Here is a 27,886-nt window from a genome sequence, read left to right on the forward strand (position 1 = left end):
GAAAATAAATGAGCTAATAATTGCTTCTTTTCATCAATTTTTTGTAAGATGTTTATTTTTATAGAAGTGAAAAAAAAAATTATATACAATTAACACATTTAAATTAGGTATTAAAAATCAATATATTTCTTTTAAAGAAATAATTCTTTCGACTTCAATTAATATTTAGACCCCTAATAAAGCTTAAATAAATCCACCGATAAAATATTATCCATTATATGTTATGAATAATAAATGCCTGAGGGGGGTGTTAAAGAATGTATTCTTTCCATAGAAGAGCAGGATAAGGAGCCTGTTAACACATCGCCTTATAAACAACATTCGCGGAAAGATACATGAAAGTCAGCACGATTTCCGATTTCTGCTTTTCCGGTTTAAATTCAGTAAAGTGACATGAAGAGACAGCAGTAGTGTGAGTTTCGTGTTTTGTTGATCTCTACGCTGCGTTAATCATCCATGGAGTAAACGGAGACTTGAGTTTTGCACTAATTAACTCGCTAGTTCTGCATTAATAAACTTTGTTTAAGCATTGGAATCACTTTTACTCGTAATTGATTGTTTTTAATTACGTTTTAGCAGTTAATAGAAAGAACCGTCAATCTGGGTTGTGTTCAAAGCATTGTTAATTCGCGCTCCTTTCAAGTTGAAAAAGGTTCTGTTAATGTTGAAACTTCCCGTGACCAAAAGAAAGTTTGTGCCTTCCGATTAAATATGAATGAAAATAACGAAACTATTGCTTCTCCACGATGTCTTGAATTACTGAAGGAATCACTTCAACATTTGGAAAAGCAGCCTAAGGAAGAATCCTGTTATGTTTTCATCATTCTTGGTGCTTCGGTGAGTTATTTTTCTTTAATTTTAAAATATTTATACCGGTAATTTAGGTTTACCATACTGTGTAATTAAATTTTCGTCATATTCTATTATCTCTACAATTTCATGAAAATATATGTAACAAAATATTATTGATTAAGTTTTTTTCTATTTCTATTATCGACTATTTTTCCCCCAATTTCTTACGTAGCAGAAAAAGTAAGAAAAAAAAGTTAAAATACAACCAAAAATAATTTTTCATATTTATATAATTAGTCTAATATGTTAACAGTATTAGCATTTTTCAATCTTTTTTTTTTAAATGCATGTAATCATTCTATATTTTTATGTTCAATATACGAAAAAGAAAAAACACTCTCATTTTTAAAGTAATTGATGTTTTTAATTTTTGATGTAACTGAAAACATTAATATTTTTATAGTTTTTGGTTTATTTTGGATGAAAATCTTCAAAAGTAAATTGTATTTTTAGCATTAATTTAAAAATATTTTTAAATCTCTTAATAATAAATTTAATAATTTTCATTTTATTGCTCGAAAAGCTTAGAATTTAAGCCTGCTTTACAAGTTTCTTGAAAACAGATAAAAGCTAAGTAACGTGAATATAAATATATAAATTTTTTGTGTGGGTACAGTTATTTTTTTTAATAAGATTTGAGATACATTAATTGTTGCCAAATTCTATGGTCAGTGAAAACAATTTCTTTTAGTGGAAGTAGGTACCATGTATATTTTCATGTTTAAACATTAATTTTTGATGTTTCCAAACGAATTGTTTTCTCCAACACTATAATTTAGTAATTCAAACATATTTGTGTAAGATTTAGCCAATCATTTACGCTTTTAAGTGCTGGTGAAAGTTTTCAATTTACAAAAACTTTCCTACTTCACATTATAATTCAACTTTTTTTTAAAAAAAAAAATCTTTCTCATTAACCATACAAGTTGTCAGCTATGTATTTCATTTTAATTTGTAAAAACTAAAAATTGTGATCAGGGCCCTCTAACATCATATATGTAGTTAAATAAGTAAAAAGGATTAAATCTAGACTTTTCTTTCAATTGAGATGTAAGCATAACTTTTTTCCCATTTAAAAGATTATGAATTGTTTATTTTTCAAGTAATAAAAGAATTTTAAAAATAAGGACCTTTTCTGGTCCTTATTTTTAAAATTTTTGGGTTGTGGATCTCTTTAATCAAAAGTATTGTGTAATGTATTGGGCAAATATTTATTCAATTTCAGATTAAATATAGTTTGCATTTATGAACTAATGTGTATTCACAATAAGCATAATCAACTATTTTTTATTTTTTTGACGAAGAAATGGCTTAAAGCATAAAGGCATCCATAATGTATCCTAGACTGGTTATACTGTGTACTAAAATAAGTTATATGTCATATATATCAAATATAAATTTACTAAAGTATCATAGTATTTCTTTTAGATGTAAGGTAGAATTAATATACACAACATTCACTCTTGGCAATATTTTAATGTATTGGTAATATACTTACTATTTTAGTTCATCTAATAGTGTTTTGTTAATTAATAAACTGATATTGAACTACTGAACTAAAGGTTTATTAGCAATGTATCTTATTTTTAAGAGTTTTGTATCAAAATTTGTCGTAGAAATCATGTTATACTTGTCAAAGGAATTTTATATTGCACTAAAAGTGGGTTAATACATGTAGAGAGAGTCAATGAAATTTTTATTTATTTATTTAGTTTGTCTAGATATAAATTACATATTCTTTATTAATGCAACAGCTATTTTTTGTATGGTAAATGAATTTAACATGCATGTTTCTTTTTTGGAAATCTTTATTTAAATCCGATTTTAACTGATCAGGGGTCTGTCCAGACTGTATTTACTACGGTACCTTCACAAGCGGTACCTTCACAAATTCAATTTTAGGAACACAAAATACTTTTTCTTAAAATTTTATTTTTGTATCCCTTAAGAAAGGATAAATCTATATTTTTGTGTTGATTTTTAAATATAATTTTTAATTTTTTACAAATTATGTCTAAATTTTCACAAAATAGGTACCTCTCAGAAAAACCTAGACAGACCCCTGCTGATATCTTTCTATCTTGGCAGTTTCTGTTAAGAGTAGTTTGTTAGTAAAAATTCCTTAGAATTGTGTTATTTCAATTTGAGCATGTGGGTCTGTTGTGGTCTTTCTGGCTTGTGTCCAGATTTTCTAGTTGTTTTCTACTCATCTTCTGTTCCATGTCCTAAAAATAACAAACTTAGTCACAGGGGGTGGGAAATCAATGAAAGAGCCACTTCAGAAGTAATCCTGAAGTACTTAAACAATAAATCAGGATCACTCCTTATCCTGAATCAGGATAAGGAGTAATCCTGATTCAGGAGTGCCTTTTTTTAATGACTAGACCAAATAGATGTGTTAAGTTAAAAAAGAAAAATTCGAAAAGATTAAAATGAGATCAAAAATTAAGATTTTAGGGGAGTAACAGGGTAAAATACAACCTCAGTGAGGGATTTCATCTATGCGAATTTCTAATGCTCACATAGGTGAGATTCTAAAATTTAATTGTATGAAATGTTTTAAAAAGAAGTACAAAAATTATACTGGAGATTCTAAAAAAAAAAAAAAAAAGTTCTAAGAGGGTGAAAGAAGAGCAGTTCTCAGATGAGTAAGAACTTTTTAGTTTTTGATTATTGACTCTGTGTGTTTTTCCATCATCTGTGTTTTCTTCATTTCTTGCTAATGTTGTAAACATAATTTTGAGGTAACTAATTGGTATAAAATTTTAAGCTATAAGTTATTTCCCCCAGAGCAGTGCTAGTTAAAATTTAAACTAAAATGCTGATGCATGGGGCATAGGGTAAGCTTCAAAATTTGATTGCATGCTCTTGAGTTGTTGTATTTTCGAAAATAAGTATGATAGAAATCCTGAACTAATCATGTTAAAACGAAAGTTTTTGAATTTGAAATTAAGTAGTTTGTCTAAAACAATCTCCATTCTAGAGATATTGTTTTGCACATTTTCAGTTTCTGCTATCATTTTTTCATTCGACATCTGAAGTTTTAACATTTTCAACTAATGCTTAACATCAAATTTGGTGTTCGAGGCATTTTCCCCAAACTGTAACAAATTCTCATTCTTCAACAAACTTTTTGTAAATGTCAATAAATTTCTGTGAGATAAAAGCGGGAATCTGCTATTTTCTAAAACAATCTTAACGAGTATATCGCTTGCACCAAGCGAAGCAGCAATGTAATAGTTTGATACTCAGAATTATTTTCATTCTTTCCTTCTACTATGAACTTAAAAAAAAAAAAAAGAATTTTTTTCCCTTCCAAATTGTAGCTTCCAATTGCAGCTGGCCTGTCATTTGTTTTTCCGCGATAGAAAACTGCACAACTGTTAGGACTCTGCCTAACCTTTTTTTTTTCCCTCATGCCTTCTTCGATTTTTTGCGTATATAGGGAGTATGCAAAATCGCTGAACCATAATGAATTAGTGTTTGTCATAATTGATGGTTTTAGAGCAAATTTGTTTTGTAATTCATTAGTGATTGAGTAACACAAGGCGTCATATCAATTGTTAGTTTTAACGCATAGGTGGTTTAGAAAACGCCCAAAATTGGGAGAATGCTTCTCCCCAATACATTATTTCTCTATCTAATAACATTGAAAAACCTGTTTAGCTATGCGGAGAAGACTGCAGGTTGAAGACGACTTTTTGCATGCAGAACCGTCAGTGGGTTAAAAAAGTGCTTGGCCGTTATACAGGAGCATACAAATTCCACTACTAACGTTATGTGAAGATCAAGGGAAAGAAAGGTTTATGAGCATAAAGCTAATTCTGAAAAAAAAAACCGCGTGTAATAACTCTCAGAAAGAACCAATTTTTCAAGTTTATGATGTGCCAGAACTGATCCTTAAAATGTACAGATGGCAATCATGATTTCTGTGAAAAATGGGCTTGGACCTCCTGATCTCTGTGAAAAATGGGCTCCCTTGATCTTTATGTAGTTAAATTTAAAAAATATTCATTTAAATACTTTAAAAAAAAATAAAAATTTTAATTTGTGTTTCTTGTCATTATCATTGTAAGTTTTTAACACATTTATTATTCGCACATTTTAAATAAATTATTTGAATTGTCAACGCTACAGTTCTAAGGTCGCAATATTTTCATATATTATTTTCGTATTTTGTTATAAATGAATGTATTGTGTTATTGTTAGAATTATGAAATTTACTAGTTTGAAAATTCAGTATTCAGTCTATTTTTTTTATTTATAATTATCGTTTGCAGAGTTTTCGCTCTTCTTTTATAGAAATTTTTTTTAATTTCTTGTTCGTGATTCAATTCGAATCGATCTTGAATAAAAATGATTATTTGTTATTGTTTATAAAATTTAACGTATTTACGTAAGACCTCTCCGTTTTCCCTAACCCGGCAATTACCCGCTTAAGGCATAAATCTATGTAAATATAGTACATAGCTTTAATTTACTCAAAATAAATAAATTATAATTCCTCATATATATATTTTGTATCAACGAATGTGACATTAAAGCAACCGGGAGGGGCTCATGCAATACACGTGCCTCGCTGGCTTCCTCTCCATCACGCTGAGATTTAGTGCAATTTTGTTAAGTAAACCTCGAAAATGTTTCAACGCAAAACAATCGTTATCGCGATAGCTGTTAAATTTTTTTTTTTTTTTTTGCGGTTACTTGTTAATGAAAAGATAAAAAAGAGAAATGTAAACTTTTGAGAAGGAGAAATATCGGATACCTGTCAATCCGCTTGGAATCACGTGATCCGAAATTATAAAGGAAAATTAGTAAAAAAAATAAGGCACGTTATGAAAAAGAGTCTATCACGCCACTGATCATCCGGTTCTCCAAGGTCAAATTAAATATCTGAGTTTCATTGTTTCAAAGTAATGACAGCCGTTCATAAAAATTCTGTGATAATAGTTTTTCGACCTCCCCCGCCGATTATAATTATTTGCCTAAGCGAAGTGATTTGTATAAATTCAAAATAATATTATCAATTGCAAAGCTTTTCTGCTCCTGTTGTGATTAGTATATTTTGGTAAGTCCAAGGAGACAACAAGTTCAGAATTAAATATGTTCTAAAAAGTAGAAAAATATTACTCTAAAAAGTACAGTCATGAAGCTTAAGAATAACTATTGATAAATATGAGGATAGTTGACTGTAAAGTAAATCTAAATACAACAATGATAATTTTATTTTTTAAAGTAGGATGAAAATAATTATGCTCTCAATAGAAAAAAATCGGCTTATAATAAACTTACATTGTGATTTTTCCGAAAAAATTCATTTTCTATTTCAAAAAAAAAAAAAAAAAAATTCACACATATATATATTTTGTTTTCGGTTCTTAAATGTTTTTCTTTTAATTTAAAAAAAAAATTACAAATTATTTTGTTTAATTATAAATTTTCTTTTTGGAAATTTTTTTTCTCTCTCCTTGTATTCTTTGCATATTTAACTTATTTTATGGGTTCTATGTATTTGAATGTTATTGCGCAGGAAATAAAACTTATTATTTTTCTTAACTTTCTTCGTTTATCTCTCTTTTCTTTTCTTGTCGCTATATATATATATATATATATATACAGGGGTCTGTCTAGGTTTTTTTGAAAGGTACCTATTTTGTGAAAATTAAGACATAATTTGTGAAAAATTAAAAATTATATTAAAAAATCAATACAAAAACATGGTAAAAATATAGATTTATCGTTTCTTAAGGGATACAAAAATAAAATTTTCAGAAAAAGTATTTCGTGAAACTACCGTTTTTCCTAAAGTTGAATTTGTGAATATATATATATATATATATTGCCTAAAGAAAATGTATATGCAATTTTTTTAACATCATTCTTAGTAAAAATTTGAATATTTTTACTATTAACATCTAGTTGTAAAATTGTATACAAAAGGATGTGTATGTAATTCTAAATTTGCATCTAATACATATCTAAAATTGTAATTATAAAGTAAGTAGAAAAATTTTGTCATAAAGAACTTTCTTATGAGCAAATTAATCATTTCTTTTTGACCTCGCTTTTTGCGTGACAGTTTTGTTTATTTATTTATATCTTTTTTTAGATGTTATATTGATTTTTCCCAATTTTACCCGTGCTGTGATCAACTGTACTGAATTTGAACCTGTTTGAGAATAATGTTTGATATGTCTAAGTTATAAATTGATTGATTGAGGGGGTGGGGTTTAGAACTACTTATTTTCACTTGTTTTAGTTTTTGTTTATCATTTAACGAGATAGAATTCATTCACTTTAAAATGATTTTAACCGGCATTTAGTCAGACTTTATTGAGTACCTTTCAAAATCAGAGATATAGGTCGATGGCAAAGTAGGCCGGTAGTTTCTTAACAACTTATTTTATGAAAGAATGACCTTGTCGTGGACGAATGCAAACAGTTAATTTAGTGAAGTGCATTATTAAAGTTTCACTTTTTTATTTCCCAATTGTTCAAATTTGTTGTAAAATCGCCTACACCTTATTCTTGACCTCTCTTAAGGGGGGACACCGCCGTGATTTTCTCTACCGATAAAGGCTCTTTTTTTTTAAAGCAAATTTAGTGCTCGCTTATAATAAATAGAAACATATATCTACATATACATAATTTTATATGTTTTGAATTATTTTTAAAATAGCGAACTAAACGCGTGTACTATTTAGCTTCCTCCGATTAGATGCGTATTGCAATATGTATATTTTTCAAATGTGAATTTAGGTTAACCGATAATCTTGCGCTAGTTTAAAAGGAAACTTTCAATGCTAGATTCCGTTTGTATGTTAGTCAAATACGTATCTCAATATGACGTCGTTTTTTTTCCTCCTCCAAAATATTTATTAAATAGATGTCGGCAATATTTTCGCCATAAATAATCGAAAAAGTAAAATTAAAAAAATTATCGATTTCCATCGCCACCTGCCATAATATGCCGTTGAAATAGCTATTGCCCAAGTGTGACCTTAAGAACTCCAAAATTGTTTATTTTTTAAATAAATTTTGAAATTTTTGAAATTCTATTTTCATTTTATAGCCCTATTTTTTTCGAACGGCTTTTTAATATCTCTCCTCCTCTCAGCTAACATTTAAGGTATCTGACTGGTTTCAACACAATTTTTTATTATTATTATTATTATAAAAAAGGCTTATAATTAAAACTGTAATTTTATTTTTGGTAAACAGGGGTCCAAAAATTATAAGTTTAAAGTAAAGTTTAAGAATTTATAAAATATTTTTCAAAATAAGGGCAAATTTGTGCTCAAAATCTACAAAATTTTAATGTCATCAGGGGTCTGTTTAGAAGAAATTTGGGTCCGTAAACGGACCCTTCACAAAATATCTTTTCATAAAAACGGACCCTTCACAAAATATTTTAACTTAAAAACGGACCCTTCAGAAAATGATTTTTCTTTTAATCGGACCCTTCACAAATTTGTTTATCTTCATTATCATTTTGTTAATCGAATAAACCCTTTCCAGGGCAGAAAACAAGAAAGATGGATGTAAACGAAATTAAGTTTTGTCTTCGGCAGACGATTCTTCCATTATTCGTCCGAAATTCTGCGTTCAGCAGTATAGGCTAAATACCAAATATTTGTATGTTGCATCTCTAATTTAGATGGAGCAATTGTTGTTTATTTTTTAAAATTTAATTTCTTTACAATTTAAAAACTCCTTGAAAATTTTTTTTTGCAATAACGGACCCTATTTGCACAAATTCATAAAAGCGGACCCTGGTTGAAAGAATGTGAGTAATTTTTTCACAATTTCTCGAAAAACGGGCCTTTCACAATATGTCTGGACAGACCCCTGGTCATTCTAACTACTTAATAACAAATTGTAAAGCATACATTTCGAAATAATTTTTTTTCCTATGTCAATAACATGATTACCTGTGTTTTGAACTAAAACCTAAAAAATTTCAAAAAGGCAATAAAATAGCGCAAAATATATATTGTTTAATATTGAATTTTTAAAGAAAAATTCTAAATATTCTTACTTAGCTCCACACGAATTACAAATTCATATTTAAATCTTAGCTTTACTTTAAGTTCAAAACATCGATAACATTATACAAAATCTGCATACAAAATTTCAAAGAATTCTATAATAAACTTTTATTTATTTATTATTTTTTTTGTAGTGTGTGTTAGCATAAAGAAATTTTCTCAAAATCAACGTTCTGCAGAAAATGCATTTAAAATGCTAGAAAATAAGGTTGTCAGAATCAAGTTGTCTTCATGTTAAATACAAGAACAAAAGAATTATGATTCGAAAATTATTTTTATTTGTCTTAAAATATAATTTATTTAAATCAAAAAAAGTCCAAATAATCTAAGCATTACCGAAAACATTTTAGTTTCGTTTTCGGGATTTACTTTTCGGTTTTAGTTTCGGCTGTCTGCATGTGAACAAAACTGCTCTAATTTCATGTTTAAAATTTAGAGGTGTTTGATAAGCTAATGAACTAAAATTCAAATATAAAAAATGAAAAGAGGAAAGAAAAAAAACGAACTTTTCGTTTGTAATTGCATATTTTTGTCCAGCCGGATACATTAAACTTTAAGGTTGCCTTTAAGGCTTAAAGGCATCCCTTTTCTACACAAATTAGCACCGACTAAAATTAATACTTAAGTACAGACGAAAGTTTATTAACGCCTTCCTTCTCGCTCCCCTGAAAATGACGGGGTGAGATTTCGCCCGCTATATCTCGCTCCCGTGATATTGACGGGCTGGAGTGTTCAGTAGTAACGCGCCAATAAGAATAGAACTAATTAATTTCTTTTGTGCGGAAAAAATTTTATTTCTCATTTTACACACCTGATGGCAGTAACAGGATATTTTTAAGGTAATTGTAAATAGTTAGTTTATTTTAAAGTAGTTGCAGCACTAATCAAATACGTACCTAATACAAATACAAAAGCCAAAAAAAATAGGTACTTTTATGACCGTTTTCTTGAAAATTAACCGATCGTTAAGGAGTTAAAACGTGGGAGCAGGATTTAAAATAATAAAAAATTATAAAACCGGTTTAATTCTTGTATGAAAGTGAAAAGCCATCACATCTTTCCTTTCATCTTTCTTGGATTCGTTTCCTACTGGATTTCTTGGATTCGCTCACAGTTCCTGCCTTATTAATGTTTACACTTAGCATGCAGATTTTTAGGGATAACTATTCCAAATAACACAAAAGGCAGTGATTACAAAAGGTCATTTCATCGCTCATAATATTTTACTTTAAATAATAAAAAAAATCAAGCTATTGAATTTTAATAATTTTAGTATTTTATCCTATAGTATTGTATTTATTTTAGTAGTTCATTGACATGTTAGCACATTAATTAGTTGTTATAATTGTAATTAGTTGTTATATATGTAATTAATATTCATCTAGTATTCATATTTATCATTCTTTTAGCAATGTTTTCTGCAAGTAAGATGTGAATTGAGATTTTTGAGGGATATGATTTTAATTTTTTATTTTCTTTCTTTTGTTGTGATGCTTATGAACTCGTATTACGTCTGCCAAAACTAGCTATTGTTCTGGTGTACAAGTATTTATTTATATTTATGATATCAATTTAGACTTGAGTTTTGCAATTGTTATTAATAAAACAATTTTATTTCTTAAGTTACTTTAAAGAAATGTACATGTAAAACAATAGGTCTCTTTTTTCTATTTATTTTCGTCCATTTATTTATTTTTTTTTTTTAATCTTTCATGACTTAGAAAACTACTAGGATCTCTAAGTTTATTTTTAAAGATGATTAAGAATGTTATACTATATAGTAAAATTCATGCTATAAAATTAAGCATCCTTTGAAATTTACTTAAGTTATCTGCACTTATTATTTTTCATTATAATGAAAAGTAGTTAGTTAATTAAAAAAAATAAATGTTAAAAAGTCTTTCTATTAATTGGGCAATTTTACCATGGAACTTTTTCGGGGTGGAGGGGCATTTTTGAGTAGAGTTATGAAACACATAGTTCCATATTTGATATAATATATAAAAAAGGTATGTTGAAGGTTATGATTTTTGACTTTACTTTTGAAAACATGAGCTAACCTCAAATAACGTTAATGTAAATAAATATAAAACAAAAACACTTAAAATCTTAATGATATTTTATGAACGTAACAGTTATTGGTATATAACATCAAAATAGAGCAGATATAAAGATAAAACACCTTTAATGTTATTTATTATTTCTTTTCTTTCTTTTAATTTTTTTATCTTTATATTATGAAATTGTTAGTAAATGAAATTCTTTTCTTTTTTTCCTAGGGTGATTTGGCAAAGAAGAAAATTTATCCAACCCTTTGGTAAATAAATTTTGATTGACTATAAAATGTTTTAAAGTTTATTGCAATTCTAATTTATATCAACATAAATACCAATGCAGTTTTTAATATCCATATAGTTTTTAATATCAAGACTCTGACATATAGTCAATAATAATAAAGTTAAGGAAACAACAAGAGGGAATTATTTATTTATTTATTATTGAAGCAATAACAGCTCTGGTTCTTAGGTTCCTATGAAATGTAAGAAGCCAATATAATTGTAATAGAAAGAAATGTTAATTGGTTTTTATGTGCTTTATGAACATGAACAATTTGTCAACCAAGTGTAATTAACCTTCTAAGCGTTTCGTATTTTGATGATTTTGTATGGAAATTTCTCTTCAATATACGACTTTTTAATTGAACAACAAATGTAAAAACTAGTTTTTCAGTTGGCACATTCATTCAAATTTACATGGAAGCATCAGATTTTCAATCTATTCTTCTGTTTTACAGTTTTTAAATATTAATAAGCATCTTTTTGATGATTTTGAACCTTTTTTTTATAGGCAATATTAAGGGTAAATTCTTGGAAGGTGTTATAAGTGTTGAAAAATCAGTTTTTGTCTTAAAAGCGTCTGGTATAGTACAGAACCCGTTATCCGGAAATCAGAAAACCTGAACGAAATTTGTTAAATTTTCCCGCCATTTGTAAAAAAAATTTTTTTTTTCTTCCTCTTAAGATTTTAGTATTTTTCTTTCTTTTTTGAAAGATGTTTACCCTACCATCATTTTGGAAATAATCATTAGTGTATTACTTCGTTTTTTCAAGATTATTTCCAAATATTATTATTTTTTAGTTGGGTTTAACAATAAAAAAAACGGTTTTTTGGAGCGATTCAGAAAACCGGAAAAATCAGTTGTCCTGAATAGCGATGGTCCCAATCTTTCCGGATGATCGGTTCCCTACTGTATTTGAAAGCACAAGAAATTTCTTTAAAAAGGAAGTCAATCATATTTAGTGACATAAAGCCAGAGGCTGCGTGTGTACTCAAGAAATTTTTTGTTTTTTTCCTTTTTGGAAATTAAAGAAAAAAGATAGCTGTATTAAAAAAGCAGCTGTATTTCAAATAAATAAAAAAATCTCCAAAACCACGAGACTCAAAGAAATTATAAAGCTCCAAAAAGATGAGATTTGTACTTGAATTCCGTAATTGCGAAGGCAAAAATTAATGTTTAAAATAAATAGCAATAATAAATTAGGCTGAAAACCTGATTTTTTAAAAAATCATTTGCTTTAAACAAGTTTTTCTTCTTCTGTATTTTAAATATTATATAAAAAATAATGTAAGGGTGGAAGACAAAATGACATTAAATGGAGTAGCCATTTCTAATTTATAGCAAAAAACAAATAAAGTAAAAAATAAATGAATAAAAAACTATAATTGAAATAAATAAATAATTAAAATAAATAAATAAATAAAAAAAAAAAAGAATAAATCAGTATAATTATTCGTTTTTGATTACATTAAAATGTTATTTAAAATTCGAATATACAACCTTTAGTTTATCGCAAACATCTTAATTTTACATTTAGTTTTATAACTTAATTTTGCATTTGGCTTAATTAGCAATTGCTAAACTGGAAACATAATATAAGAAAATTTCGTATGGCTAAATCTTGATAACTTAATGCCTAAAGCGAAAGTAAAACAATTTTATTCTGTTGAAGAAAGCCTGTGCTAACTAACCGTTTTTATTGATCAGCATCTTTTGTCTCAAAGGGAAATAAGTGGGCGAACTTTATATTTCTCTAATATATTTTATTAATATACTTTATTAATATATTTAAGTGATTTCTACTGTAATAACTAGACAATAGCAAGCAAATAGAAAATAACAAGCTCAGCTCACTTTTTGTCTCATAATGAAAAAATAAATAAAAGTTATTTAATTGAAACAAATTTTTTTTCTCTCACAATTTCGTGACCAAGGATATGATTGTGGTCAGTATTGTACACTACCCTCTCCATTTCTCAGACAAGCTGCTACCCATCATTCTGAAGATGGGCAGGTTTCAAGCTGTAACTGAGGTTTGAAACCTAGTTCTTTACGATGATAGTTTAGTGCTTTTACCAATGAGCCATCCATTGCTGCTTTGAAAAGGATGTATTGAACCAAAATTAGAAGTAGCTATGTTTTTAAAACCAAACATTTGAAGTTTTTAGTATTATCATCCTGTTACTCTGAGCTGTTTTGTGCGATTATTCAGGTAGAACTTTTAATTTTTTTATCATCTAGTTTTTTTTTCCTAATGAAATTATTATATACTATAACTTCATTCCTAAATCTGAGTAATTTACCTTTTTTAGGGCTCTTTTTCGTGATGGATTATTGCCAGGAAAAACAAGATTTGTTGGTTATGCTAGAAGTAATATAACAGTTGAAGAAATCAGAAAAAAGTGTGAACCATACTTAACAGTAATATGCTCTTAATTCTTCCTTGAGATTTAATTGAATGCAAATGTGTGTGTCATGTTAACAGTTCCATTTCCAGCAGCTTTGATATCTGAAGTTGCTCTTCTGGGTATTTCATTTGTCACCTCATAAGTAAAACTAGCTTTTTCAGATTTAATTCCTTTTAAAGCATCTTAGTAAATTTTTAACTTGAATGGTTGAAGCCATCAATTCCCTGATCTTTAATTTTTCACCAACTGTGCAAAAAAAATAAAAGAAATAAAAATTCAAGTTTAATTAGTCATTAAAAAACTGTTAACAGGACCTAAAAAACCTACGTGCAATTTCAAATTACATTTTCAAATGTTAAATGTTTGTTAATGAATAAGATGAAAATTAGGAAACTCATTATGCTTTGAAGAAAAACACTATTTAAAGTTTCCTAAAGTATTTCTTTTATTTGCAGATAAGGCAAAAGTAATTTTGAAATACTAAACTATTTTTATTGGAAAGTGAAAGTACCAATAAAAATTCATAATTTAATATTCACAGTGGATCAAAATTATCTTTCCAACTTTGATTTGAAGTTTTGAAGTGATTTTAATGCAGTAGTCGGTGTCTATCTCTGTTGCAGTTTGCAAAAGAAAAAACTAGTAAAATTTTTAACCATTTTCTCAAATATGTGGGCAGGGATGCAGAAAATTCTCTGAGTCTTACTTAATATTTCCCCAGAATGCAGTTTTTTTCTATTAGTTACTATTAAGTAACTTGTTAGTAAAAGATATATAAAACTTTTACTAAGAAAAAGTTACGTAATAACTTTTTGAAATACTTTTAAGAGGAAAGTTTGTATGTTGTTAAAGTTTTTCATGATAGTAATAATTAATTCATTAACAAAGAAAAGAAAATCAACTTTATGGAATTCTTGAATCAATTGGAATATGTGTTAAAAATGATAGAAATCAAAATGGATTAAATTAAGAATAATTAAAAAAAATTAATTTAAGGTTCTCTCATAAATTTAAGGAATTCAAACTTATAAATAAACAAATTGACTTATGAAGTTATCTATGTTATATTTAACATGACAGAAAATATTTTTGTTTCATTTTATACAGTAAATTGATATGGAATAAGACATCAAAAAATATATTAAATTGAACTTAAAAAATGTTTATTTTAAGATTTAGTTGAAGACTTACTTTTCTATCTTTCTTCAGCTTTATTTGTTAAAATGCTATGTTTTTATATCAGCTACTGGATTTAACGATAGTCAGGATGTTCTAATTAAATTTGCTTTAGTTAAAAAGAAAGTCAGGAAATGTTCTCAACTTGTTGAAAATATTCAAATAAATTCATAATTAACAACCTTCCTCCTTATGTATGCTACCTAGGTGTTTTACACACTTACAGATATTTTATACAATGGGTAGCTGATTAAAACCTTGTAAAATGATATTTTTACATATGAGTTAGGAAATTTGCATCCATTATGCAAATGTTTGTCTAAAGACTCTTCTAAAAGGTTTGAAGCTTTATGTATTGGAGGTCCTTTCCATAAAATTAACACCTTGTGGTATAATTATGTGGTACCTGTTACGCTGAATGTTCCGATTGTGCAGATATGTAATTTCTGGAATTAGAAACTGTTTGAAATTTTTTAGAAACTTAATGGTTTAATAGTGTTTCTTCCAAATGAAAATGTTCCATGTGCATTTTTTTGTTACTAAATTTTTGATATGTATTCCTGTTAAATTAAATTAAAAAATTAAATAATAAACTAAAGTTTTTATACACAAAAATTTTTTTAAAATTTGAATGAAGGAAAAAAAAATTTCTTTTTCCAAAATAGGTGGCGACAAAAGAGTTGAAACTAGTTTCAAGAGTTAATTAATATTATGATAATTAAGAGTTAATTATAATTGCTTGCAGAAAGTTTTGTAATTGAGATTTTATGTTGCAGAAAGGTTTTCATTTTATCTAAGTCTGCATATAACGTACATACCAAGCTCTCCATCTGTCAATCAGAATTGATTTTACGTGAACCAAAACTGTGTCACTTTTATTTTAACCACTCTATATACAACTTTAATATGAAAACTTCTCTTCATTTGGCTTACTAAGTTTTAATAGTTATATATTAATTATTTAAATATTTTAAAACTTAATTTTCTGAAGGTTAAAGAGAAAATAAACTTGGTATTGGAAGATTTCAATGATGCTAAGTAATGAAAAAGTTATACCATTAGTTTCATAAATGTTTATGAAAATTTAATGAAATGTGGATTATCTTTTCTTTCTAATCAAACTGAATTTTATTATTTCAGATTAAATCCGACCAAGAAGGAAAGCTTGACGCCTTTTTCAAACTGAATGCATATGTTCAAGGCTCATATGATAAAGCTGAAGATTACGTAAAGCTGAATAAGGAACTAGACAAACATTCACCTGCCAACAGACTATTTTATTTGGCATTACCTCCCACCGTGTTTGCTACTGTAACAGAAAATGTCAAGCTGAATTGCATGGCCCCAAAGTTAGTTTCTTATTCATTTCATAAATTTTGACATGCCTTTGGGAAATGTAAACTGTTTTAATTATGTAAGAAATGCAATTATTTCTGTATAATTTCACCTTAACTGTCCCAAAATGGAATATTTAATGTGGTACTATAGAGAGACAATTACAAATAAATTGTAAATGCTTTTCTGAACTAATTGTAATTTGGGAAAAACTGAAATGTTTTTCGTTGTCTGTTCAGATCCATTTTCAGTGGATTCTTTCTCATGTTTATAATGAGATTGTAAGCAAACTGTCTATGGTAAGTGACACCATAGTGCTCACATGCACTGCACTATTTCTGTGCCTCTGACATATTTGGAGATTTTTTCCAAAAGTAAACTCAAGAGTAAAACCAACTGGCTTGTTCCACCAATGCACTTTTGGTTTCAGAGTTATTATTGAGAATAAATAATTGGCACTTGATTGCAGCAGGCTAGATCAAACCATCACATCCACTTCCTCAGTATGCATCTATTACCTTTGAACTATACTAAGGGCAAGCTTGGATTAAGTGTACGCGGGGCCTCTCGCTCTTCGGGTACGCTCTTTACGCAAGAACCTTCTTCTATGTTGGAGCATAAACAAACTTATTGCAATTTGGAAAAAAATAGTTTAATCAGTAGGGGGTTAAAAAAATATGACAGTAATCCATGTTGGTTACTCCACAACCGTCTCAGATTGTTTTATAAATCTTTTCCACTGTTAGTTTGACGTCTGTACAAATTTAGTTCATATCAGATCAGATTGTCTTTATATACATGTTTATTGCTGGTATTATTGATTAAATTATAATCAAAAATAGCACAAAATAATCACCACAGAAAGTGGAATATTTTTTGTCATCAAGACAAATATATTAAACAAATAGATGTAATGGCTTCTTATTATAAATATGATGCTTTCATTATGTTAGGAATTTGAATGTCAATAATACTTAATCAATAATAATAAATAATAAACTGTAAATAATTCCTTCAGATGCGTTTTATATAAATTTAGTGCTGACTTAAATATATATATATATGTATCAAACGATAATTTTTGTTGATCAATATGTGGTGATATGTTTCACAGACCTATCAGCTGTTTCACAACCTAATACTGCCCCTGAGACTGAGAAAAATTATGAAACAATTATCTTTATTTTTGCTATCACTGAAAATCAAAAATTTTTCGACTTTATTGCTCTTGGAGCTAATCATATTCATTAAGAATTTTTTGCGTGACAATTTTTAATCCAGTCATAAGATAATGTAGAGAAAAAACAGTAATAGTTTGAAAGAATAGTTGTATAACATATAAAATAGTCTTACCACAAAGTAAATATATATGAATGTTTAGCAGGTTATAAACGTTTTAAAATTACTCTTCATATTTTAACAGTTTAGAAAATTACTGAAAATTATTTATCTTAGTGTAAGATCAGTGAATCTTTATTTTTCTAATCATTAAGAGTATGACATTTTCAAAAGCTTTTTATGTTATGTTGACGCTGTTTGGTGCAGTTGTGTGTGGATGCTGGGAAAAAATTCCTTGATTAAATGTTCCTTAAAAAAATGAGTATAATAATCTAATCACTGAAAGGAGGGGAAGGACAAATCAAACTAATTAAACAATAAGAAAAAACATTGACAAATTTGAATGATATTTAAGTATATAAATTCATTTTTATGTAAGTGTTTGCAGAAATTATTTTTTTGTAAAAGTTATTATTTCCAATAAACTATTTTTTTTTCTTAAATGTAAAAAATATTAAAAGTTTTAATGATAAAACTTCTATTAGTTTTGTTTGAAAGTTATTTTTCATTTTTCATAACTATTTTGCATAATCCAAGTGTTCACCTAATAAAAATTTAAATTTATTTTTAAAAATAAACTAAGCAATCTAGTAAAACTTTTAGGTTTTTGTGTACTTAATCCTCGATTGAATGCTCCTGTTTGCTTGGATGTCTGTGGCTGTTTATCCTCCCCCTCGGCACATTTCATAGAGAACTTTTTGTCTAATAATAATTGTTAATTTTTAAGTTTTCATAAAGTTGTAAGTTTTTTTTTCATGAATTTTTATTTTTCAGAGGGTGGACTAGAATTATTATAGAAAAACCATTTGGAAGAGATAGTGATAGTTCAGCAGAATTATCTACACATCTTGCATCATTGTTCAAAGAAGAAGAAATTTATCGTATTGATCACTACCTTGGAAAAGAAATGGTGCAGAACTTAATGGCTCTTAGGTATGATGCCTGTAAAACATACCCATAGATTGTTAGTTATTTTTTTATGGAGAATAATGTAGTATGTCATTTCTATACTCCTTCTTAATGAAATATCATTTTTGTTATTCTGCAAGTTCTCAGGAGCAGAGTATTTTCTAATGTTTTACAACAAGGCTCTTCAAGTGCAATATTAGCAACCGAAATTTCAGAAACAAAAAAAAAAGAACCTTACTTGGTGGAATATCAAGTTATGTAGAACCACCTACTTAATGAAACAAAACTTATAAGGCATTAAAAGTTGTATAGAAACATTGTAAATTATTATAATTTTGTCCTCATTTGTGATCCCTAATTTAACTTAGGCGGTCACATTTTAGCAGTTAACCAGGTTTGCAATTGCAAACATACCAAAATAAAAAGCTTAAAATAGAAAATAAGGAAAAATAAATTAATAAATGAGGTTATTTTATTAAAATAAATTTATATTTTGAGATTTACCCTGCATGTTAGAATGTTGGTTCTTGTTTTAGGATCGTTCAAGCATGTCTTATTAATTGTGATACAATTATGCTGGTACTAAAATAAAATGTTGAGTTAAAAACTAGAGAAATTTCTATGTTGAGTGATTTTATTTATTTTATACTAAATTAAGGAAAAAATTATCTTGTCTTTTTTGCTGTATGGGCCAAAATAGTTATTCAAACTTCTATTAATGACCAGCTTCTTCAACAAGATTTAGATGAGTTCATTTTAACCCCAGTAATGGTCTTCTGAAAAAGGTAGATGATTTATTAACTACTTGGTAAATATGGTTAAATTTATTTGTCAATGCACTTTGTCCAGTCCTAGTTTTTTGAATTTATTATTAATTTCCCAAATAATAGAGATTAATGTCAGTCAATGACAGTTAATTGTCAGGAAAGTATATCAAGGTTTGTTGTTAATTTATTACTTTTCTTAACAGACTTGTGCTAGCTTTTCGTTCTTCAGGATTTTTATCAAAGCCATACAGTACCTCAATAGTTAATACCTAGAAATAGAAAAAGTATACAGATTGTAGAAATAGTTATACAGTTTCTAAGAACTGATCCAAAATTGGTGTTTCAGTTTGTTATATTTATTTGGTGAATAGAATAATTTGACAAAAGGTATTAAATAATTAAACTTCTTATTATGGAATATCTAATTAAAATATAAATATCTGTTTATCTAAATTCTAGCCATTCAATTTTTATATATGCATTTTCTGCATTAATAATAAATTTATTTTAATTTTAGTACCTTTTTATAGGAGTTGACTTTTTATTATTATTATACTTTTGTTCTTTCCTAATGCATTATGTGTTCTTGATTTTAGATTTGGAAACCGAATTTTTGGTCCTATTTGGAACAGAGAAAATATTACTAGCATAATGATTTCTTTTAAAGAACCCTTTGGTACCCAGGGCAGAGGAGGCTACTTTGATGAGTTTGGAATTATCAGGTCAGTTTTTTTTCTCTTTATCTAATACACACTTGTTGAATTTTTTATGTTGCTAAGTTGAATTAATATACATAGATGTGTTGTAGTATTTTTTGTATGTTAGTTTTAAATATGAGAACAAATTTTCTTCACTTTTTGAGAACAAAATGTTTTGCAGAACATTAACAAGAACTCAAAGTCATTATTTCAATTTGAATTTCTAAATTTTTTTCTATGAAACAACATTACGCAAAAAAAAAAAAAAAACATAAAATAATCCCAAAAAAACCTGATAATTAGATTTTTTTTTAAAAAAAAACTTTAATTGCCATGAACCCTACAACCAAAGATCATATTTCTTATTACTAGTAGATCAGGCAGCATGATATTTGTAAAGTTTTTTTGATGGGAGGCTCCTTGTAAAGATCCCAGGTTAGCATATAATTCAAATATGTGAAACTTAAATGATATATTTCATAATATGTATTTAAAATTTAAATATTTTTTGTCATTTAGGGATGTGATGCAAAATCATTTGCTGCAAATTTTGTGTTTAGTTGCTATGGAAAAACCTGTAACAACATCTGCTGAAGACATTAGAGATGAAAAAGTAAGATTCTTGATTTTTTTTAATCGAAATTTTTAGAAGAAATTTTCATTCCTTACTTCTAAAATGTGAAGTTGCTGATATATATTTTATAACATTTTTGCTTTAATTTATGTTGGAAAAAATTTCATACTTATTGAATTAATTATTATAAAGTTTTAAGCTTTGAAACATTTTTAAAATATCTCTTTATATTATTCATATGCTTTTACTGAGTGTATAAACTAATGCCTAAATTTTGAAACATATTTTATTAATATAGTCAAGTCCTGGTTAGTTGAAACAAATTAATGAAATATTTTCAACTAATTAATTTATTAAAAGGTTTTAAAATGAATGAAGTCATTATTTGTTTCTACAATGTTATTGATTAATATAGTTTAGGTTTTTACAAAAAAAAAATTTTTAGATTACCTCTAAAAATTTTTTTTAGTTATGTGTCCGGTGATGTGTGTTTTAAATATTTTGTATTCCATGATGCATCATGTATTAACTTTAGGATAGAATTATTAGAATGCTATTGTTTTTAAAGGTGTTTTATCATTACAAATATAATATAAAAAATCTTGAATATTCAAATTTTTTTGAGAGAAACTTAGAGATAAACCACTGAGGAAAGGTCATTAAAAACCTAAAAATTTGGAAATATTGTATATGTGACTAAGAAAAACTGAAATTAGTGATTGTCAACTTCCTTCAGTGAATATAGATATTCACATTACAGACTGACTCCTAGAATGGTTAAATTTTGATTACAATGTTAGTGAAACATTTTACAGTACAATTTTACCTTTCTTATTGTTAAATAAAAAAGTCTTTTAAGTTAATTTTCCCAAAGTATGTTGTCTTTTTGAAAAATATGCTTTTTATGATTTCTTTGTTTATAGTTTCTGTCCTTTTTTAGGTGAAAGTTTTGAGATTTGTACCAGAAATCAAATATGAAAATGTAATTTTGGGACAGTATGTTGGTGATCCTAATGCAGAGGGTGATGCAAAATTGGGTTATTTGGATGATGATACTGTACCTAAAGATTCAGTTACTCCAACTTATGCTATGGCTACTTGTTTTATTAATAATGAAAGATGGGAAGGTGTTCCTTTCTTTTTGCGTTGTGGCAAAGGTAATACTGTGCTTTTTTTTCAATGCATATGTCTGACTTGCCAATTAATACTTTAGGCCTGAATCTCAGGCTACCAAAATATTTTCTCAAGTTTCTTTATTTTGTTTCTTATAAGTGTATGAATCGCAAGACTAGTGCACATTTTGCATACTGCTCTTAAAACTTACCTCCTTATCAGTAATTTTGCAGTTCAAGTGTGCTTAGTTTATTGTTAATCTGTTTCATTAAGATTACAATATTTGAATTTAAAATATTAGAAAGGGTATCTGCGCATCTGGAAAGTCATGAATTTTAGTATTGAGCAAAATTTGTCATGAGATGTCATGATTTTAAAAAATTTTTTTAAAAAAATCATGGATTTAGGTCACCAAAGAATTTTATTTTTAAAATGGAATCCCCTCCCCCCCCCAATTTCATGGTGTTCCGAATAACTGAATTTGTAACAAAATCCCTACTCAGAGTCATATTTTATTGAAATATAAAATGTTTTTTATCATGTTCTTTAGAAATATAGCGTTCTTTAAAAAAATGATAGAAAAAACATAATTTCTAGAGTGAAGTATCTTTTAAACTTCTCTGATTTCAGAATTAATATTATTATTTTTATTTTATCAATTTAAAATTCTAGCTGAAGCAAGCAAAAAAATCAGGAGTATTTCTTTTCTTTCTGATGAACAAGAAAAGTATCTTTAGAATATAATTCTGCAGAAAAAAAGAAGAAAAAAATTAATTGCTCAGCTATTTTATTGCTTCAAATCTTTCTTTACTCTGTTTTTTAAATTTAAAATCAATAAATATGAAGATGCAGCGTATAACAGTTTNGATATTCACATTTCTTTGAGAGAAACTTAGAGATAAACCTCTGAGTAAAGATCATTAAAAACTCTTAAGTAACTAAAAATTTGGAAATATTTAATATATATGTCACTAAGAAAAACTGAAATTAGTGATTGTCAACTTCGTTCAGTGACTCCTAGAATGGTTAAATTTCTATTACGATGTTAGTGAAAACTTTTACAGTACAATTTTACCTTTCTTGTTATCAAATAAAAAAGTTTTTTAAGTTAAGTCTTTTAAGTTAATTCTCCTACCTAAAGTATGTTGTCTTATTGAAAAATATGTTTTTTTATGATTTCTTCGTTTATAGTTTCTGTTCCTTTTAGGTGAAAGTTTTGAGATTTGTGCCAGAAATCAAATACGAAAATGTAATTTTGGGACAGTATGTTGGTGATCCTACTGCAGAGGGTGATGCAAAATTGGGTTATTTAGATGATGATACTGTACCTAAAGATTCAGTTACTCCAACTTATGCTATGGCTACTTGTTTTATTAATAATGAAAGATGGGAAGGTGTTCCTTTCTTTTTGCGTTGTGGCAAAGGTAATACTGTGCTTTTTTTTTTCAATGCATATGTCTGACCTGCCAATTAATACTTTAGGCCTGAATCTTAGGCTACCAAAATATTTTTTCAAGTTTTTTTATTTTGTTTCTTATAAGTGTATGAATCACAAGACTTGTGCACATTTTGCATACTGCTCTCAAAACTTACCTCCTTATCAGCAATTTTGCAGTTCAAGTGTGCTTAGTTTATTGTTAATCTGTTATTAAGATTACAATATTTGAATTTAAAATATTAGAACATGACATATATAGGAAAAGTCTAGACATGCCAAAGTTCAAATTATAGGCTTTCCACTAACAATAAACTTTCTAGAACATTTAATACCTTTAAAATTGCATAAGCATATTATCTTGAGTAATGTTTTATGCCTTTCATTGGTAAATTGTAATCTCAGTTCTTTAACTTGGACCGATGTAGGATATTCCAGAGTAGTTTTATTCACAAATGTAATTTTTTTTTAAAATCATGATTGAATTTTATACTATGTAAGGAATTCTGTATTTTACGTAAGAAATGCTCACATTCTTTTTTGCCTGCAACAATAATCAAATTTCAAATCACTTATTATGTAATGGATGTGAGAATCTTTAAACTAAATTATAAAAAAAACCCCAATAATAAGTCCATTATAATTTTTTCCATTAAGTATTGAATTTTGTAAATGAAATATACTGTGTAACATATAGTATTTTTACTAATAACAAATAAAGTTTAAATATAGTGACTGATATTATCATTTTATGAAAATAACATATTATGATGTTAAGACATTGAATTTGAATGAAAACAGTTACGATTTTGACACCACACTTGTATGGCCTCTAATGGTAGCAAAGCTGGATTTTCTGTTTTAGTAGGAAACATTATGATTCTACTTTTTTATTGAAAATAAATAAATCTTATATGTATATTCCTTATTATAGCATTGAATGAAAGAAAGGCAGACATACGAATTCAGTTCAGAGACGTACCCGGCGACATTTTTCACGGACAATGTAAAAGAAATGAATTGGTTATTCGAGTACAACCTGGTGAAGCTGTTTATGTTAAAATGATGACTAAAACACCTGGAATGTCATTTGAATTGGAAGAAACAGAGCTAGATCTATCTTACAATAGTCGATATAAAGTACAAATGAATTCTTTTAATTTATAACTGACTTGAAAATAATTATTATTTTAATTTTATATATAATAAGTATTTTAACCTGGCAGTTACATAATAAATCTTTTAAATAAAATTTTTTCATATGCATACCTTTCAGGTATTTGTTTTTTCCTTAATAAAAATCTATGAGGGTTAGCATTTCAACAGTGTAGTGGAGTTCTGTTGGAAAAGCCTTATTTAAATAGTGGAACAATTATATTTTGTAAAAATAATACAGTGTTTTTTTTCGGTTTAGTAAGTGTATTATTTTTTCTATTTTATCTGATCGTCAGTGCTTGCTGTTGAAGTGTATTATTTTTAAAATAAGTGAATTTCTACAGTTGAATTACAAATTAAATTAAGCTTCAGATCATTTTATTTTTAGATGTATGTGGTTGTAATCATTCCTGAGATTCCCTTTAATTACAGTCATTTTCTTGTTTGGTTTTCTTTATATTCAGTTTTGCTTCAAACATATTTTCTACCTTATTTGAATTTGTTAATTTGAATACTTATTTCATACTGATGCAATAATAAATAATTAAATATAATGTAATATTTTAATATACCTGGATATTAAAATATCATTTGTTAAGAGGGTGATGATTTATTAATTTTAAATGCTACTGAAAATAACAGTTTTAATTATATAATTAACAACTTCAAAATATTTACTAAACTTTTAATTGTGCCCTTTGTAGTCGAACAATTAGCTGTAGAACAATACCTTTTGCAATTTATACAACACCTCTAATAGGAAAATATGAATTTCTTAGTATTTTTACTGTACAATTCATTTGATATTTAACAAATTAAATTAAATAGCGATTTTGCTCTGCACATAAATAAAAACTAAGTCTTCTCGTTTTTAAAAATCATGAAAAAGAAACAAAAAACAAATCATGCTTAATCATCCTCATAAATCATGCTTAAAAATTTCAGCAAAATGTTGAATTACAACCCAAGTAATTTTTTATGAAGTCTGAACTGATCTCTGTTCCCTAAAGTATACTCTTAGTTACATTACATCCTAAAGAAAAGTAAATAATATACATTCATCTCTTGAAAATAGCTTTTATGTATGATTCAATTGCTTTTCTGCATGGTCTAAAATTGCACATATGGAACCACAGATAATATACTTCGATTTTTAATTAATTGTCTAACATTGAATTTTGTTAAATAATCCATTGCATCCTAAATAAAATGTATTTTAAATTTTCTCTCAAAGAATTAATTTGGAAACAATAAGTTTTAATCAGATTATTTAAACTTATAGAGGCAATGGGGTGGTAGTGTTTGGATTTGATTTATTATTTTTTAAAATTTTATAAGAGTATTATTTTAAATAAATTTCTATTAATTATTTCATTGTTTCTTTATAGGATTTAATTATGCCAGATGCATACGAACGTTTGCTTCTAGATGTATTCTGTGGAAGCCAAATGCATTTTGTTAGAAGTGATGAGTTAGCAGAAGCATGGCGTGTATTTACACCATTATTGCATAAGATTGAAAACGATAAGCCTAAGCCAGTAAAATATATATATGGAAGGTAATCAATTAATTTAGTATGTTTTTAGAAAATTAAAAATTTTGTGCAATGTTTATAAAATACATGTCTATAGGTATCTGTTATAACTGTCAATTTAACAATAAATATTATACGTTGACCTTCAATTTTTGAGTTTATTGTTTGATAAATTGTTTTTCTGTATTACTTGTTTATGCAATAAAGTTGGGATAATTTAAATTACTTAATTTTTTTGAGATCTATTATTTTAAAGTCTAAGTTATTGACAGTAAAAGTTTAACCCAAAAAATAAAGAAAGAGAAAAATTAAGTCTAAATTTAGATGAAAATAACAGTACCTATAACTTTTACATTATAATTTTGCATTATTTCAATTATACCTATTTAAATTTATGTTTATTTATATCCAAATATTTTTAAGGTAAATATGTAGTTAGAGTGTTTAAATATTAACGATATATTCTGCCAAGAGTAGTTTAGAATAATTTTTTTGTTTTCTAATTTAAATTAATTTACTTTTCATTTGATATGCAACTGTTAAATTGGCTCCCTTCCCTGGCTTTGCATTTTATGAGAAATTTTAATTTTACGTGTGTTGAACTTGAATTAAAATAACTATGATTTTGTTCTGAGATTAGTTTGTAAAAAGAGTAAAAAAAACCAAAGAGAAATGAATAATCTGCAACTCTTAAAACTGCTTAGGAAGAAAAGGTAGCATGCATAGGTTGGTTAAAAGTTTCTTTCATTTTTTTTCAGTCGAGGTCCAAGTGAAGCTGATGAATTGGTTGATCGTTTTGGATTCAAATTCTATGGTACTTACAAATGGCTTAAAAATGACCCATAGGAAATGCTGACAAGTTATTACAGTTGTATTTGCATGTGTGATTTTATACTGCAGGATTTTTTTTTAATGAAATTAATAATATTGTGATATATAATAATGCACTAATGAATGATTTGTGCAATTTACAATTTCTTAAGATCTAAGATGATTTCATACTTCAAATCATGCTATATATATTATTTATTATACATCATTTCTTGAATCTGCTTTTTCATTTCGCAAAATATAGCTTTGCATTGATAATTACATATATTTTATACTGTGAATCATATAAGAATTTGATTTTAATTATTAATATTTTAATTGTTTATTTGATCTTTGAAAATTACTTTTTTTGGTTTAATTTATACAATTGTTAATTTTTATGATTTTTTAATTTTTATTTAGAAATTTTAATATAAATTTCAGTTTTAGGAACATTGTGAAAGAAAAAGTTTTTGAAAAATTTTTTTTTTTGCTAATTTAATTTATACTTTTAATATGCAGATACCAGCACTCAATATTTATACTACAAAGGATATAAGCGTGTACTTTGCAAATAACATGCCCAAAACTCAGATATTAATTATTGAATCGGAGTTATATAATTTTTTTGTAAAATGACAGAAATATTTTAATTAAAAGGTTGGTAGAAGGGCAAACAATTTTGGCAGTTAGAAAATATAAACTTTTATTGAATATATTCTGTATGGAAAAAAAATTTTTTTTTTTGAATTCTAAGCTTGAATAATTTTTATTGTTTCTTTTTTGTTACATTTTATTTTTTACATTTATTTTCATAAAAAGCAATAACTTTTATTAAAATGTACCAAAATTACCTATTTTCAGTTGAGTTGATTTAGTAAATGTATTTTGAAAATGTGGATAATGCGTATTGAAAATTTAATGATGCACAAGTTAATAAACGGTTACAATTTTGATTGTTCTAAACAATCTAGCCCTTTCCTACCTCTATGCATTCACCACTCTATGAATGTACAAATTTTCTGCTTATAGATCTGCTTTTTAGTTGGTTCTTCATTTTTTACTTTATTTTCATTAATTAGTGAACAAAAAATCATATTAAACTATATTGGTTTTAAAAACATAATTTTGTACTTAGATGAATGTTCTGCTTAATTTTTTTTATTTGAGAACAAAATACCGGTAAGAATATTTTTACTTTGCACTTATTAAATCGCTTTTTAATATTTACACAGCGTTGTTGTGCCTCTAATTATACAAGTTATACCCAATTATATATTTATACAAGTGTAATGATTTGCTGTTGTGTAAAAAATAAAGATTATTGATTGTTACGTTTTGAATTATTCTTTGCACTACAGTTACAAGCATGAGAATTATTAATATCAAGAAAAAA

The 27,886-nt window shown here is 26.9% G+C and overlaps 1 protein-coding gene across 1 annotated transcript; it reads left to right on the plus strand.

Annotated features, from left to right (window-relative positions):
* Window positions 1-376: 376 nt before the first annotated feature.
* Window positions 377-27,824, plus strand: LOC107438061 (glucose-6-phosphate 1-dehydrogenase Zw). Its single transcript, XM_043055253.2, has 11 exons — window positions 377-837; window positions 11,180-11,217; window positions 13,551-13,659; window positions 15,963-16,171; window positions 18,270-18,428; window positions 19,768-19,893; window positions 20,389-20,482; window positions 22,764-22,980; window positions 23,926-24,131; window positions 25,535-25,704; window positions 26,439-27,824. The coding sequence occupies exons 1-11, from the start codon at window positions 712-714 to the stop codon at window positions 26,524-26,526; spliced, it is 1,542 nt and encodes a 513-aa protein (XP_042911187.1). The 5' UTR covers window positions 377-711; the 3' UTR covers window positions 26,527-27,824.
* The last annotated feature ends 62 nt before the right edge of the window (window positions 27,825-27,886 follow it).

This window comes from Parasteatoda tepidariorum, chromosome 2 (genome assembly GCF_043381705.1).
Source record: "Parasteatoda tepidariorum isolate YZ-2023 chromosome 2, CAS_Ptep_4.0, whole genome shotgun sequence".
Taxonomy (NCBI): Eukaryota; Metazoa; Arthropoda; class Arachnida; order Araneae; family Theridiidae; genus Parasteatoda; species Parasteatoda tepidariorum.

Excerpts from the sequence above, each read along its gene's own strand:
- LOC107438061 (XM_043055253.2), top strand. The coding sequence starts at position 712 with ATGAATGAAAATAACGAAACTATTGCTTCTCCACGATGTCTTGAATTA. Across the intron at positions 16,172-18,269 it reads CTGAATTGCATGGCCCCAAA|AGGGTGGACTAGAATTATTA; the intron begins GTTAGTTTCTTA and ends TTTATTTTTCAG. Across the intron at positions 25,705-26,438 it reads GTAAAATATATATATGGAAG|TCGAGGTCCAAGTGAAGCTG; the intron begins GTAATCAATTAA and ends ATTTTTTTTCAG.